Source organism: Anser cygnoides, chromosome 3 (genome assembly GCF_040182565.1).
Source record: "Anser cygnoides isolate HZ-2024a breed goose chromosome 3, Taihu_goose_T2T_genome, whole genome shotgun sequence".
NCBI classification, from domain to species: domain Eukaryota; kingdom Metazoa; phylum Chordata; class Aves; order Anseriformes; family Anatidae; genus Anser; species Anser cygnoides.
The window spans coordinates 19,650,860-19,664,234 of record NC_089875.1 but is presented as its reverse complement, the minus strand read 5'-3'; the positions used below and the strand labels follow the sequence as shown (position 1 = coordinate 19,664,234).

At 40.4% G+C, this 13,375-nt stretch overlaps 1 protein-coding gene across 3 annotated transcripts in view; it reads right to left on the bottom strand.

The window, feature by feature from the left end:
• Positions 1-2,583: 2,583 nt before the first annotated feature.
• TMEM63A (transmembrane protein 63A) overlaps positions 2,584-13,375 on the bottom strand; it is a 29,909-nt gene continuing 19,117 nt past the window's right edge. For all 3 annotated transcript variants that reach the window (XM_066993636.1, XM_066993635.1, XM_048057521.2), the window contains 8 exons: positions 12,219-12,305; positions 11,532-11,594; positions 10,353-10,515; positions 9,162-9,267; positions 7,660-7,827; positions 4,738-4,853; positions 4,285-4,347; positions 2,584-3,677 (listed from right to left, as the gene is read on the bottom strand). In XM_066993636.1, the coding sequence (XP_066849737.1) occupies positions 3,576-3,677; positions 4,285-4,347; positions 4,738-4,853; positions 7,660-7,827; positions 9,162-9,267; positions 10,353-10,515; positions 11,532-11,594; positions 12,219-12,305 (868 nt within the window). In that variant the 3' untranslated portion in view covers positions 2,584-3,575. The remainder of the gene's footprint in view (positions 3,678-4,284; positions 4,348-4,737; positions 4,854-7,659; positions 7,828-9,161; positions 9,268-10,352; positions 10,516-11,531; positions 11,595-12,218; positions 12,306-13,375) is intronic.

The following is a 13,375-nucleotide window of genomic DNA, read 5'->3' as shown; positions in this document are numbered from 1 at the left end:
TGGTTTGTCAGACAAACCACACTCTTCTGTGCCTGTGCCCTGTATTAAATTGCCACTTGCTTGGGTAGCTTGCTTTGGATTTAGCACAGCTTTCTGACATACAGGTTTTTGAGACACTAAAAGCATTGCTTAAACATGGATGGTCCACCACCACACCAGGCCCTGGTGTTAGCTAACAGTGTTAGTTCAATTAAACATCCCTCCCCAGTCTGGTCAAGGCATGAGACCTGCTGATAACTGATTTGCTGCTGTTAACGGCGCTTGAAGTGACACTGTGCATCTCAGGTCAGTGCCATGGACCTGCATAACTGAGCTGTGAATAATGCTCACCGACAGCTGATAATGTTTGATCACTTACAAGCATGTGACATGTTAATGAAGCCAATAGTCCTCGCTTACATTGTCAGCAGGGAGAATATAGTTACAGAATCATTCAGGTTGGAAAAGACCTCTAAGGTCATCTAGTCCAACCCTTAAGCAAGTACTAAAGTCCACAACTAAACCATGCTACTAAATTCTTTATCTACACGTTTCTTGAAGACCTCCAGGGACCTCAATCACTCAACCACTTCCCTGGGCAGCCTACTCCAATGCTGCACAACCCTTTTAGTAAATAACTTTCTCCTAATATTCAATATAAGCTCTTCAGTTTAGCATTCTGAATTGCCTTTAAGGGGCTGCTGATTAGGGATGCCACATGGTTACCATGTTAGATGCCTACGGTTAGACAGTGTCATCAGCCCTACCTTACAGCAATTCCAAGATACCTCCTCTTTAAAAAAAAAAATCCAAATAAAAACTAGGTCTACTGCACATCTAATAGTTCTCCAAATGTCACCTATTCTGCCTTATTTAGATACCCCCTTTAAAAATACATGCAAGGTTTTGATAAAATATTTGAAGAACTAGATTCTCGTCCAAAGGTTATTAGTAAAAATACTGCACTTGATGCCCAGAACCTGAGATTCTGATTTCAGCTTTTGATTTCTATTGCTATAGATCGATTGCTTCAATGGAATCTCTCTGGCTTTCCAGTGAGATCAAATACGGTCTAAAATCATAAGGGAAAACTATTTGCTGTAATTTTCCAGTCACTTAGGTATATTGAGAAATCTCTGAATATATTGATTTAAAGCCTTCCAGAAAGTAGATTCTAGTGATGTTAGCCATTAAAATCAAGCCCAAGGGGCAACTGGTAGTTAAGAAATGTTTTTATTTAATTCAAGCACAGAATTAATGTCGATCAAAGTTATGCCAAGCAATTTTTACTAAGCAGCAGTAAGAAGTGCCTTGTGGACCTTTTTTTTTTTTTTTTAACTTCTGTAGTAGTAGTAGCAGCAGCACAGTTGAAAAGCCTTGCAAGGAAATGCACAATAGAGTGAAATATTTTAGCAGAAGGCTCAGTACAAGACTTCAGTCTCCTTCTGTGTTTTTTGTATATTAGGATTATCTCTATTGCAGCTTGATATGCTGTTCACCTTGTATGAAAAATCCACCACACACGTATATAAGATAAAAAGGAACCAATTTTACAGAAAGGAAATCCAAGAGTCAAAGGAGTTTGTCTTTGACACGACATATGCGAATATGAAAGGCCACTTGTTCAAAAAGTAAGTTACACCGCAGAGCATAAAAATCCCTAAGAGCCAGCACTGTACACAGGTCAAGTGTAGTAGCTGAATTATTTATTTGCTTTCTCAATTAGTGTATTTGAGAGTGTCCAGTATTTCTGAAGACACCCACATGGGATGGGGTACTGCAGGAAGGAGTGAGTGAGAACAATCACAGACTTCTGATCTAATTAATACAAAAGACTGTCTCCGCCTTCTGTCCTCACAGCTGTATGAAACATTCAGAGACAAGTAAGAAAATATGGACTCTTTGGGTTTTGTTTGTTTGTTTTCCCCTGTTTGAATCCCAGTCTTAATGCCAGTATGTATTCAGGGTATACACCACCTCTAGTAAGACCGTGATTGCTGAAAACAAAGTAAAATAGAAACAACACACATCATCCCCAGCTCCCCCAACTGCAATACTGAAGCAACAATATAAAGAAACATGATGCAAATCCATGTCTACTAGAAAAAGGCTCCGCCCTTACCTTTTAAGAACCAGGAGCTGTGTACTTACAACTAACAGGATGGGCTTGTCATCTGCGTTACCAGAGTTCTGCAGGGTCCTTTGTGCAGCAGGAGAGGTCTCCTGCTCAACATTTGTCCAGAGTGCTCATCTTGAGAAGGTGGAGGCAGTCCTGCAAAAAAACTAAACATCTGTACGTACTCATCCCTGGCACAAGCTCTACTCCATTCTTCTGGTGTTGCTGCTTCACAGATACACTAATACAGGTCAAGTTCAGGAGCTAGAGGTTTAACAATGAGCAGGCAAACAAACACAGGTCTTTGGAATGTAAAAATCATCTCCCTGCCCAAAGGTCAAAGATTCACTCCCTCCGGAGGACATACTGTCGTCGTAAGTCTCATGACAGTGCTCTTACAAACAGTGCATGGCACTGCTCACACTGCAAGGCAGCTAGCAAAAGAAATACGTCAATATGCAAAGGAAAAAAAAAAAATCAAGACAGCCTGAAACTTCTGAACTGTTTTATTGCTTTGTGATTTTTAGTTGTACTTTGACACAATGTACTTCGGAATAAATTGGCGCCTACTACATAATTTAAAAACTTAGTATCTTACAGCTCATATATTGGCACTATAGAGAAAACCCAGAGATTTGTCATTTTGACCCAAGATTAAAAGAAAGATAAAATATTTACACCCTTTATTGTTGGCAAGTAAACATTCATTGTGGAAGGCCCTTAAAAACAGTGAACAAAAAATATCAACCTAAGTGCCCTCCAAAAATATATAAAAACACTATCAGGTAACTCACTCCTTTCTTAAACTAGACTTTTTTTGCGCTTTGGCACTTTTAGTGTGCAAGTGCACAGTAACTCCCTCATCTCATTACTTAAGGAAAAAAGTAACGTGCTTCAGGTGAAAAGAAAGGAGAGATTCCCACACACCATCCTCCACTCCCACACAAACAGTATTTTCATCAAAAAAGTGACGCTGCTTCAGGATTTAGCACATACCAAGGAGTTTATAAATACTAAAGCTTTTTTTTTTTAAATAAGAATCTTTTTGAATAAATAAATGACAGTTGGTAATAGAGAGCTACATTTGCTTTGGTGATCAGTTATCTATACGCAGCATAAGTTATCTTCATAAGGCAAGCAATGGGATAGCAGACGTGAAGTCCCTGAGGATCAGCAACTCTGTGGAACAAACATGTTGAACAATGTGTGTAGATAGCCTGGAAAACAATCAGTCCCAAGGCATCTGCTTTTTGATCTCCAAGCACAGCTGCAGACCACACAATGAATTATTTCTATCTCTCTTCTGTAGGCAGGAATTCGTAAAAAATAAATCAGAATACTTAGTAGGCAGTGGTGGGGAATTAGTTCTTCTAATGCTGGACCAAGTGCTCCATCTTGCGTTAGTCCTCAGTATTGAGAAAAAGCCTTTCACTCCCTCCTTGATAATTGCTGGTTGGGCGGAACAGCTTGTAACTTCTGCCTATGAACTACTGTTGTCCATGGTGCCATATGATGGCTGCTCCTTTTGGGCAAGCATCGTCCTTTCTGTAGAATGAGGATGCAAAACTCGGGGGATGTACATCTGAAATCACAAGCGTTAAGGATTTTACTAGTCTCTCAGACCATAACGTTGGGATAATTTACCCAGGATAATTTTTCCCCTTGCCATTCTTCTTTTCATCCATTTTCCCATTCTTCAGCTTAACACCCGAGGCCTTTTGCACGCTACAGGAGGCTTCCTGGTGCACCTCTCACCTGTACACACACAACTTGTAGATGTGGCACAAAGACCTCTATTTCTACTTCAGTCCTACAGCCTTTTTAGTGACACGGCAAAGACCTGCTATACATGTCACAACTTTCAAAGTCACAAAGCAGTGGCAATTGACTACATTTGGCTGCTGTCCAGATGTCAGGTACTGTCTGGTGTAAGGCCCAGAACAGCATTTAGTGCTGCTGGAGGTAGCATATCTCAACTACTCCTAAAACTTCAGCTGAAGGTACTTCTGGAACACCACCTGGGAACAGTCAAGAAGCCCAGCTGCAGAACTCACTGGTCCCACCAACATATGGAAGTCCTACAGTCCATTCAAACTAGTATGTCCTACACAAGCTCTCTGGCAAGCAGGGTGAGAAATTAGGCTTTTCTGAGAAATGTGAGAGAATATTAGTAACTCTTAACTTCTTACAGAAGATGCTGGGATGGTTCGTACATCTGTGTTGTTTCCGCTTTCGCATTGCACGTCTTCTATCTGTAACCAGTAACAGGTGGGGGAAGGGAGAGAGACAATATCAAACTGGTAAGTTAAAACAGTATTAAGAGATGGTAAGCACTTGAAAACCTGCAGAAAGAAATCACTGGGCAGTGCTGGTGCTCTAATGTACAGTTACAATGAACTTGCCTCCAATCTTTTTCCATACTGCTCTCTCTCTTAGATTTGGTTCCTGCTGAAACTGGCACACTTTCCACTGTGCCAAGTAATCTGCCTCTAATGATCAGCCCTCTTTAGTCATCTTACTGGAATTAATGTTTGTGGACAGCCATTGCTACTGTCAAGGCAAGAAACGCCCCAACATGACTAGCTGGTGCTACATCAAATACACAGGAAGGTGCTGAAAGGTGTAAGGTATCCATCACCTACCTTATAATTCAGTGGGCTCAGATGCTTGAAACAGCCAAAACAAGAATAAGCCACGCAAACAGCGATTGTGATGTTGACAACCAGGAAGGTAAACATGCTTGTAGGTGCTTTAAAGCCTAGAAAAATATCCAGAAAATAATATAAAAATACAGAGCAAGAAAACAAACACACTCTTATTTTCACACTCCCATTTTCACAGAAGCCTCATGTTTTCTCCTTGGAGGACTGGGCAAGCCACTTCCCACGTCAACTAGAAGAACCTGCTTAAGCACAAAGCCTGCTGACTGCTAAAACTGATGAATGAGCTATTCCCCCCCCCCCCCCTTTTTTTTTTAAAGAGGCTAAGGCAGGCAGCTGCAAATCTTGAGTGCTAAACAAGGCTCACAGATCCTTCTTCTCCTCCCTCATTTATCCTGGACCCACTTCTAAGATGCTTTTAATTAATGATCTGTGAAATGTAATAGGTAGAGTCCATTTATTAAATAGGATGGTGGTACCAAACCAGAGAGCTTGCAAACAGCTCAAAGGGGAAAAAATGACCTTTACAGATTAAAAGTTGTTCCTCCACTACCTCCCAGGGAAAAATATATATATGGATAATAGGACTGTAGCTTCTCAGAGTAAGAACTGGTGAGAAAAAGTTAACCCAGCTGTTTCTAAACTTCTTTGGCCAAAACGAGCAGTAACAATCCTCTTTTCTGTGTGTGTTTGTGTTAACCCCAGCATATGTAGTGACACAGAACAGACATGTTTACTGTTTAGTAGGTTATATGAACAGATCTGTGCAGATCTATTTGAGAGGAGGAATAAAAAAACAAAGTACATGTTGCTGTTCAAGCAAGGGAAATGAAAGAACTTCCCTATGGGTATTCTGGAATCTCCTTTAGAAGTTGTTTTTCTAAGCATAGGTTACATCACTCTTTAACCAGCTGTTGAGGAATGTCTACATCAAAGCCAATGTATGGAGTGAGCCACAAGGCAAACAGCAGACATCAGGGGAGAAGTCTCCACAAATCAGTTTTCCCCTGCCCTGCATCCTCAGCACTCATCCCTGCCAACATCTCTAGAGAACCATGGGACTTCGGTGCCCATCCCAGGAGACAGGCTGAACTGCTGATACTACTACTGTCCTCTGCCGTGAGGGACACAGCAGCGTTTTAGGTGTCTGATGGATAAAACGGCACGAGGCTGAGGAAGATGACAGTAGCTGAGGAGGAAATAGATGACACTGGCGCAGCCTGTCTGCATGCAGTACTGTGAGCAGTCAAGCGATATTTGATCCTGACTCAGAACTGGGATAGAAGTCTTTCTAGCCTTACATTTCTGTGAGTGAGAAAATGGAGTATTGCTGTACTCTGCATCCATAATGTCCATCACTGCACCAGGCAAACTACACAAGTCATTGATTAAGCAATAAAACTTTACATACACAGTGATTTATTTTGCAGGTAAGGAAGCACTCTTCCCCCTCCTTCCTTCCCCTTGGCACAAGGAGTAGCAATTAAATCAAAACGTCAAGGTCCTGCCTCTCAACCTCACCCCACTTGGTTGGACAGCCTTGCGCACTGACAAGGCATTGAAGAATATCCAGTTAAACAATAATTCTATACTAAACCAAACATAGTAATGGAAAATACAGATTGGGTTAAGTTCCACAGCAAATGATGGTCTTGCCGCAGAACCAGGAAATACAAGGATTTCATTTTTACTACACCAGGTTTTCCTTCGTAACAATTAGAGACGTCAACTGCTGCATGTTTGTTTTTTTCCTAAAGCATGCTCTCGAAATTCTGCTGTTATTTTAGAGGACATGAATTTGTTCGTCATCCCAGTTGCAGAGAGAGATCTCAAAACAAAGGAGAAAATCTCCCAAGCATATAACTACCACAGTGACACCTGCTCAACTCCAAAGATAGCCTGAAGCCATAGTTTTGAGTGCCTCTTAAATCCACTGGGAACTCTCTCCAAAGTTAAAAAATATAGATAAATGACAGTCTGCCAACAGTATAAGTACGCTGGAAAAGCACGATGCAAACATACTTTGTCATCAGTGCTGTGAGAACAGAGAAGGTAAAATACAGTTAGATTCCAAGGGCTCCCTTCCCAAGAAGGGAAACTTAATTCCTTCAAACATTCCTGTTCCATGACGAGTGCTTCCTCCTACGTCATGAGTAAAAAGCTGTAAGCTATCACGTACCTTTTCTGATGCCAAAGCTGTTAGTATACTGCAGCCAATACTAATAATGCCAAGTATTTGCAAAATAAAGAACATCTGCGTATTTAAAATGAATTACACAAAACCATGAGTTTTTGAATCACAGTATGGGGAGGAGAGTCACTATGTCACTGCAGTCTTCCATATAAAGTTTGACAGATGATGTAGAACAAAGGTCATAGTAGCATTAGCCAACATTTTAAGAATTTTTTCCTAAACAACAGTTGTACAACAGAAGTAATAGCCAATTCACTCAGGCAAATTCAACTTACATACAGACTGCACAAATGTGTGTAGTTAAGCCAGAGACCATCTACTAACAATAACTAATTCTGAACAGACTTTTCTTTAACATTGGTGTGTTTATTTTTTATTTGTTTGTTTTTAAATACTGTCACTCTACAGTCCAATTGGCCAATTCAAACTCTGCAGATTTAGGGAACGCAACTTCCTGTAAAGTGAAAAAACTGAATGGCACTTGATATTTCCAGTTAACACATCAGCCATCTATGCCTTCTTCAGAGCATCTTATGCAAACTTGTATAAGCTGCAAATACTGCATACCTCAGTGCAACAGGTAACCCCCATGACTTCCCGTTTACACAGGCAAAAAGAGAAGCCCATAACGCCTGTGGAACTTCACGTTTCACATGTAAGAAAGATGTCAACAGAAGACTATGTTCTCAGTGAAAAAAGGTAAAGCTTACCCAGTCGCAAAAATGAGAAAAAATAGAGCCATAAAAGGCAGAGAATTGGAGCGGCAAGAGCCTGGTTCACTGCTGCAAAGTGCATCTTCTTTTCCAGCTTGGCAGGGAGATATGCATAGTAAAGGTTGTAGCGGTCAACCATGTGCTTCAGGAGTATATATATTAACCCTGGGAGGGAGAAAGGAAGAGTCAAGGAGAGGTTGTTGAAGACTTGATAAAAGCAGCAATCCTATGAGATCTATACCAACAAAGTGACTGAAGATCCAGATACTAATGGTGGATACAGCCCAAATATGAATGGAGTACAGCTTCATGAGAGCAGCCTGCTTCTGCGGTAGTTCATGGGGCAGGGCCAACATCCCCAGGGTTTCACTAGCCCTCCCCTTCTCCTCACACTTCTCTGTGGCACCACTTGTACTCCCAGGGTAGAGCCCGAGTTCCTCTCTAGTGCTGGCACATTGGGCCAATCTGTTTGGGTAGGCTTGGTAACTCCCTCACTGCAGTACGGGTAAAGAAGAAAAGTCTAGCAATGGCTTTGTCTTTCTCCCTCAGCCTTTAATAAATCCACGACTGGATTTCAAGTCAGCTTTTGTCCTTCCCCAACCCGTCCCGCACAGCAAGGCAGCCTGTGACTTGGAGACCTTCTCCAGGTCCTACAGAAGGACCCCAGCTCTAACTACACTACAGGGCAGCTGCACCCTACCCACATACCCTGAACTAATTAGCTGGTTGTCTAAGCCAGCGCATCAAGCAGAGTACAGCATTTCCTTTCCTGTCAGAGGACAGGCATGGCATTCACCAATACGTCATCTCAAACAAAGTGGCTAGGACATCATTAGGTCACATCTCTAGGGTCAAGACCACGGAGCATGCAGCTGTCGATAGAATGGTGATGGCCACAGCCCCTTTTCTCATTCAGGGCATGGAATTTTAGATAAATGGTTTGCAACACAGTAGAGCTGCAGCAGTGAAAAGGACAGGTAGTTTTCCAGCCTCTTACTACTGTATCAACATACTTCTTTTTGTGCTTATTTTACATACTTCACTCAAACTTTAAGACAAATGTTATTGCAAACGTGCCTAAAGGATTTGGGGATCAGAATGTCTCAAGTCAAGCTTGGCTGCTTAAGATGGACCTCCAGATACCTTATGCAGCCTGCTTCTCCTAGACCTCAAGAACCAAAGATAAAAATAATCCCCTCACACCCAAACCTAACTTCTACACTTAACTACTAAAAACCACCACCAGAGCTGATTGAGACAACACTCAAAAATAAAATAAGCATTTAATATTCATCAAATACAGTTTCAACTTCTAAATGCAGCGCAAGAACTAATTCACCATCTTCTGTCCTATTTTTCCCCACAAGAAGGGATGAAAAGTTTAAAGTCCTAAGGATCATCAGCATCTGAACTGTACCAAGAACCTAGAATTGGGCCTTCTGTTACCCCCACTTGGCTCAATCTCACTCACAATGTCCACAGCTCACTGGAGAACTTACCGAAGGGGACAATGATGGGGCACGTAATGCTATAGGCCATGACAACAGTGAACACACACAGCATCCATGCATACATCGCTCCAAATTCATATTCAAATGCTTGTTGCTAGGAAGGAAAAACAAAACACTTAAATCTCTCGTGTCACCTATCAATTTGTTAGGAGTTAAGACAACTCACTAAAGCAAGTTCACCTTCTCTTATTCTCTCCCTTTGATAGATCAGTTATTTCCCTGAGAGGTACAAACAACACTTATGTATAAGTATTGTGTGTTTTAAACAGGTACACTCACAGAAAACACGTTACTACTTCCGTAGCCTTAAAAAAAATTCCTCAAGGATAAGTGTTTTCATCTACAAGAAGCAACTATTAAAGCCACAAAGTAGGAAGTAATTGGGCCAAACACAGAACCTTCACCTCACTGCATCTCTCATTGAATCTGTATACTGTTCCTTGTGCTGGTTTTCACACCAGGGAAAGCTCAAGATGTCAAAGCTTTGGTATGGTTGGTACTCCCATTTTTTTCTAATGCTTATCTGAACCTCTTGTAATGGGAAAAAAATCTATACGTATCAGTTCAACCACAACAAGGTGTAACATGCAACAGTTAACAAAAGCGAATGTTTAACATGATTATTTTAAAAAGGACAGCCCCCCCCGCCCCCAAGAAAAAAAAAAGGAAAAAAGGAATGGGAGCAGCTGTATACAGGCTTAAGTTCATATTCCAACACCTTGAATGTCAAGCTGCAAGACAAATCATCATCTGAAAGTTAAAGTTCAGTGCTTGAAATCAGATGGTAAGCATTAATCTGAATGTACATCTAACAAAATAAAATCAAATTGCACATGCTTGATGGCTGACAGAAGAAACTAACTGTGGACAGATCCAAATTTTAAAAACCCTGCAATTTAGAGTATAAGATAGTATCAGAATTCTACTAAAAAAATCCAAATCATAAAAATTTGACTTGGAGCTACAAAGAGAATATTTTGACCATCTCTTACTTGAATAAATACTTCACAGTTAAATATGCTGCAAAGAAAGGCAATACAAATCTGTTACAGATGAGTGAAATAAAGGCCAAAAAAAGTCAGGACGTGATAGTTAATGGTCTGAAAGATGGGGGCTCCCACTGTGTCTTATAAAAACCAATTGTTTAATTGCCTCTTGGCTAAGGTGGGGCTCTAATACCTGTTTAATATTTTTTCTTTCTGCTGTGGACTTGGCCATTATCATGCGTATGGTATAAAGGATGAGGCCAGGTAGGCGCAGCAGCTCCATCCCATTGCCAATGAAAGCAGAGGCAATCACGTAGTTCACAAAGAATGCTCCCTGGTCAGGCAAAAAGACACATCTGCAAGGAAAGACATCAGACAGTGACTGGAAAGCAGAAAAGCAAATAGAAAAAACATATATACAATGGATCTCTATCATCTTTGGAAATCTCTCTCCATAGGTATAAGTACTAGCCACCATAAGAAGTGGCTAGAAGACTTCTGATAACCTTGTTGAAAAAGAGTACTACCTAACGATAAATGCAGTATGTGCAGTAAAAGCGTACTTTTAGGATGCCAGTGCAAACTAATCTGTAAGAAGACCGGCTGAGTCACGCAGGTTGGATAAGGAATAAACTGTTCAAGCAAAGAAACAGCAGTCTGATGGGGTGGCTGGTAACAGACAAGAGCATCACTTGATGGTTACAATGGCAACTTGAGACAAGATAAGAAGGCTGGGAGATAAAATTATCCTATTACAGCATAGTAATTCCTAATCATCTTCTTGTTTGTGACTTTGAAATAGCAGTTGAGAACATAATTTAAGTCTTAATAACTGCATCCTATTCCTTCCCTCCAGCCACCTCGCAAACTAGCCACCATGCTCAGCTCACAGTCACAAGAGCTTCTAATAACCAATATCTGCAAGTGTGCGGTACTGGCATGAAGACATTTGTATTTCTTAATATCAACAGTGAGTCAATGGATTTCAAAAAAGAGAACTGTTGCAGCTATTTAGTCCCAGTGCAATTCTTTGGAAGATCCTTCCTTTGTCAACGATATATAAAAACCCTCAGTACATTATCTGGTCCCCTCACCTGCATTACATCATCCTGTCTTTTCTTGTCTTCTATAAAATTTGTAAGGTTTGGGGAAAATAACTCTTCTTAGTAAATGTTTGCATATATTATCTGGCAGGAAAAAAATAGACTTCTCCACAGCAAAAGCATTTGCATTCTCTCCTCCCCTTATTTATTACCTCGACGTCCTCCCTAAGGTACCATCCCTGAGCTAATCTTAATAAACAGTAACCAAAGTTAGTCAATAGCAAAAAAAAGCATCCTAAATAATTGTATAAATTGTTGCTAATACTTACTCTAGCCTAATGGCAGAATCAGATGATTCTCTGTCAAACAGCCAACGGAAGAAAAAATCAAGACTGAAAGAAAGATGGTTAATATAATTAGTGTCCAGAAGCTTAGCACTGTGTAAAATTGCTTCTCTTTCAGTAGTTCAGATCAGGATAACAGATGGAAAGAATTTAATCAAATAATCTGAATACTACTTTAGCTTTATACTTACTGCTGGTCAGAAGTAGGAAAAAAAAGATGCATAATAAAAGAAATATATCTACTTCATACTAAAGTTCTAGAAATTAATTTTTAGAAGCCAGTATATAGGTAAGACAAATATGTGCTATCCCATTAGCTAGAGACAGTTAAACACAGTACAGGTCCAGAGAAAGAAAAGAAAAACTAACTCAGGTATAAGACATACTCAGGAAACTAGGTTCTCAGCTACAACAGTGTGGGCAACATTCAATTAGCCATTGATCTTTCAGTGCCAAGATTTCTTTGCTACACAAAAAGTCAAACTTCACAAACATTAAGGGTCTTCAGATGAAGAACATGAGATTTGAATGTTACAATGTTTTAGTGTGTCACCAGACACACTGGAAAGGGGTACATCAACTGTACCTCAACTAGCAACTAGAAAGCAAGAAATCTGTCATTCAAAAGCCGTCAGAATATCCAAACATTACTCTATTAAACTATGACTTTACCTGGTCAGACCAAGGGAAGGCAGAATCAATACCATGAAGATCAGAAATATGTAGACTTTATGCATCATTATTCTGTTCTCTGCAGATCTGCCAAAAGAAAAAGTTACTAAGAAATTCATGTGAAAGACTTCCACGCATGAACGATCTTGCTCAAAGAATGTCAGGACCCACGAGACTTCCAGCTTCCCCCACCACATACATCACTACAATATACTTGCAAAAGAAACACCTTTGGGATATTCACTGATTTTGACCAAGCAGGCTCTCAGTATCTTCTTGGGCACAGAAAACATTTCAGAAGATTAGTCCAGATGCTGTGCTAACAAAACTACCACCCTGTACCACAAGCAAGGGGATGAGCACCAGTCACAGCTGGTCTCTCATCTAATGATACATCTCTCAGCAGCTTGTAAACAAACTGCTCTTCAAATACTATGCTACGAAGGATTAGGCAGTTTGTTGAAGGGCACCAGTGCCAAGAAACTAGACGCTCAGACAAGCTACTGAATTATACTTGCCAAGAGTCAAGACTTCGGAGACATAACACTACTAATACTATACCCCTCCTACAGTAGTAGGAACATCTTTCTAAAGACACATAGTTGCCAGAAAAGTGCAGAGATGCCATAAACAATTCAGACTCTTTCAAAGATGCTGTCTCATATGGCATTAAAACCAGAGTTTTTATAGGATCACATGGCCACTGGGTACTGTGGGACATATCAGTTAGTATAATTATACTAAGGCTTAAAATCAGACCCGCAATAACTAGTGACTCTAGAAAACTGTTTCAGCCAATTCAGAAGGACTCAAAGTTCATGTGTTTAGTACAACTATCAATAAAAAAGTTGATAAAAAGCATACAGTTTGACAAATAAACAGCAGATTCTGGACACAATGTCTTATGGGGGAATGGTACAAAACTAAAAAGGATTTGACCTCAATATAAAAATAAATAAGCAACGGCTGCAGGCAGAAGATTGAATGAAGCGTAACTAGGATTCAGTGCACACTATCATGCTTTTATCTCACTGTAGGTAAAGTGGAGGTGAAGTCCAGTACACTAAACCAGGCTGTGCTGAATATCCCAGGTTAGCAGCACATCACCAGTCCTATCTGAAAATCTTGCATCGACAGATCTGACAGGCCTTGGTCCT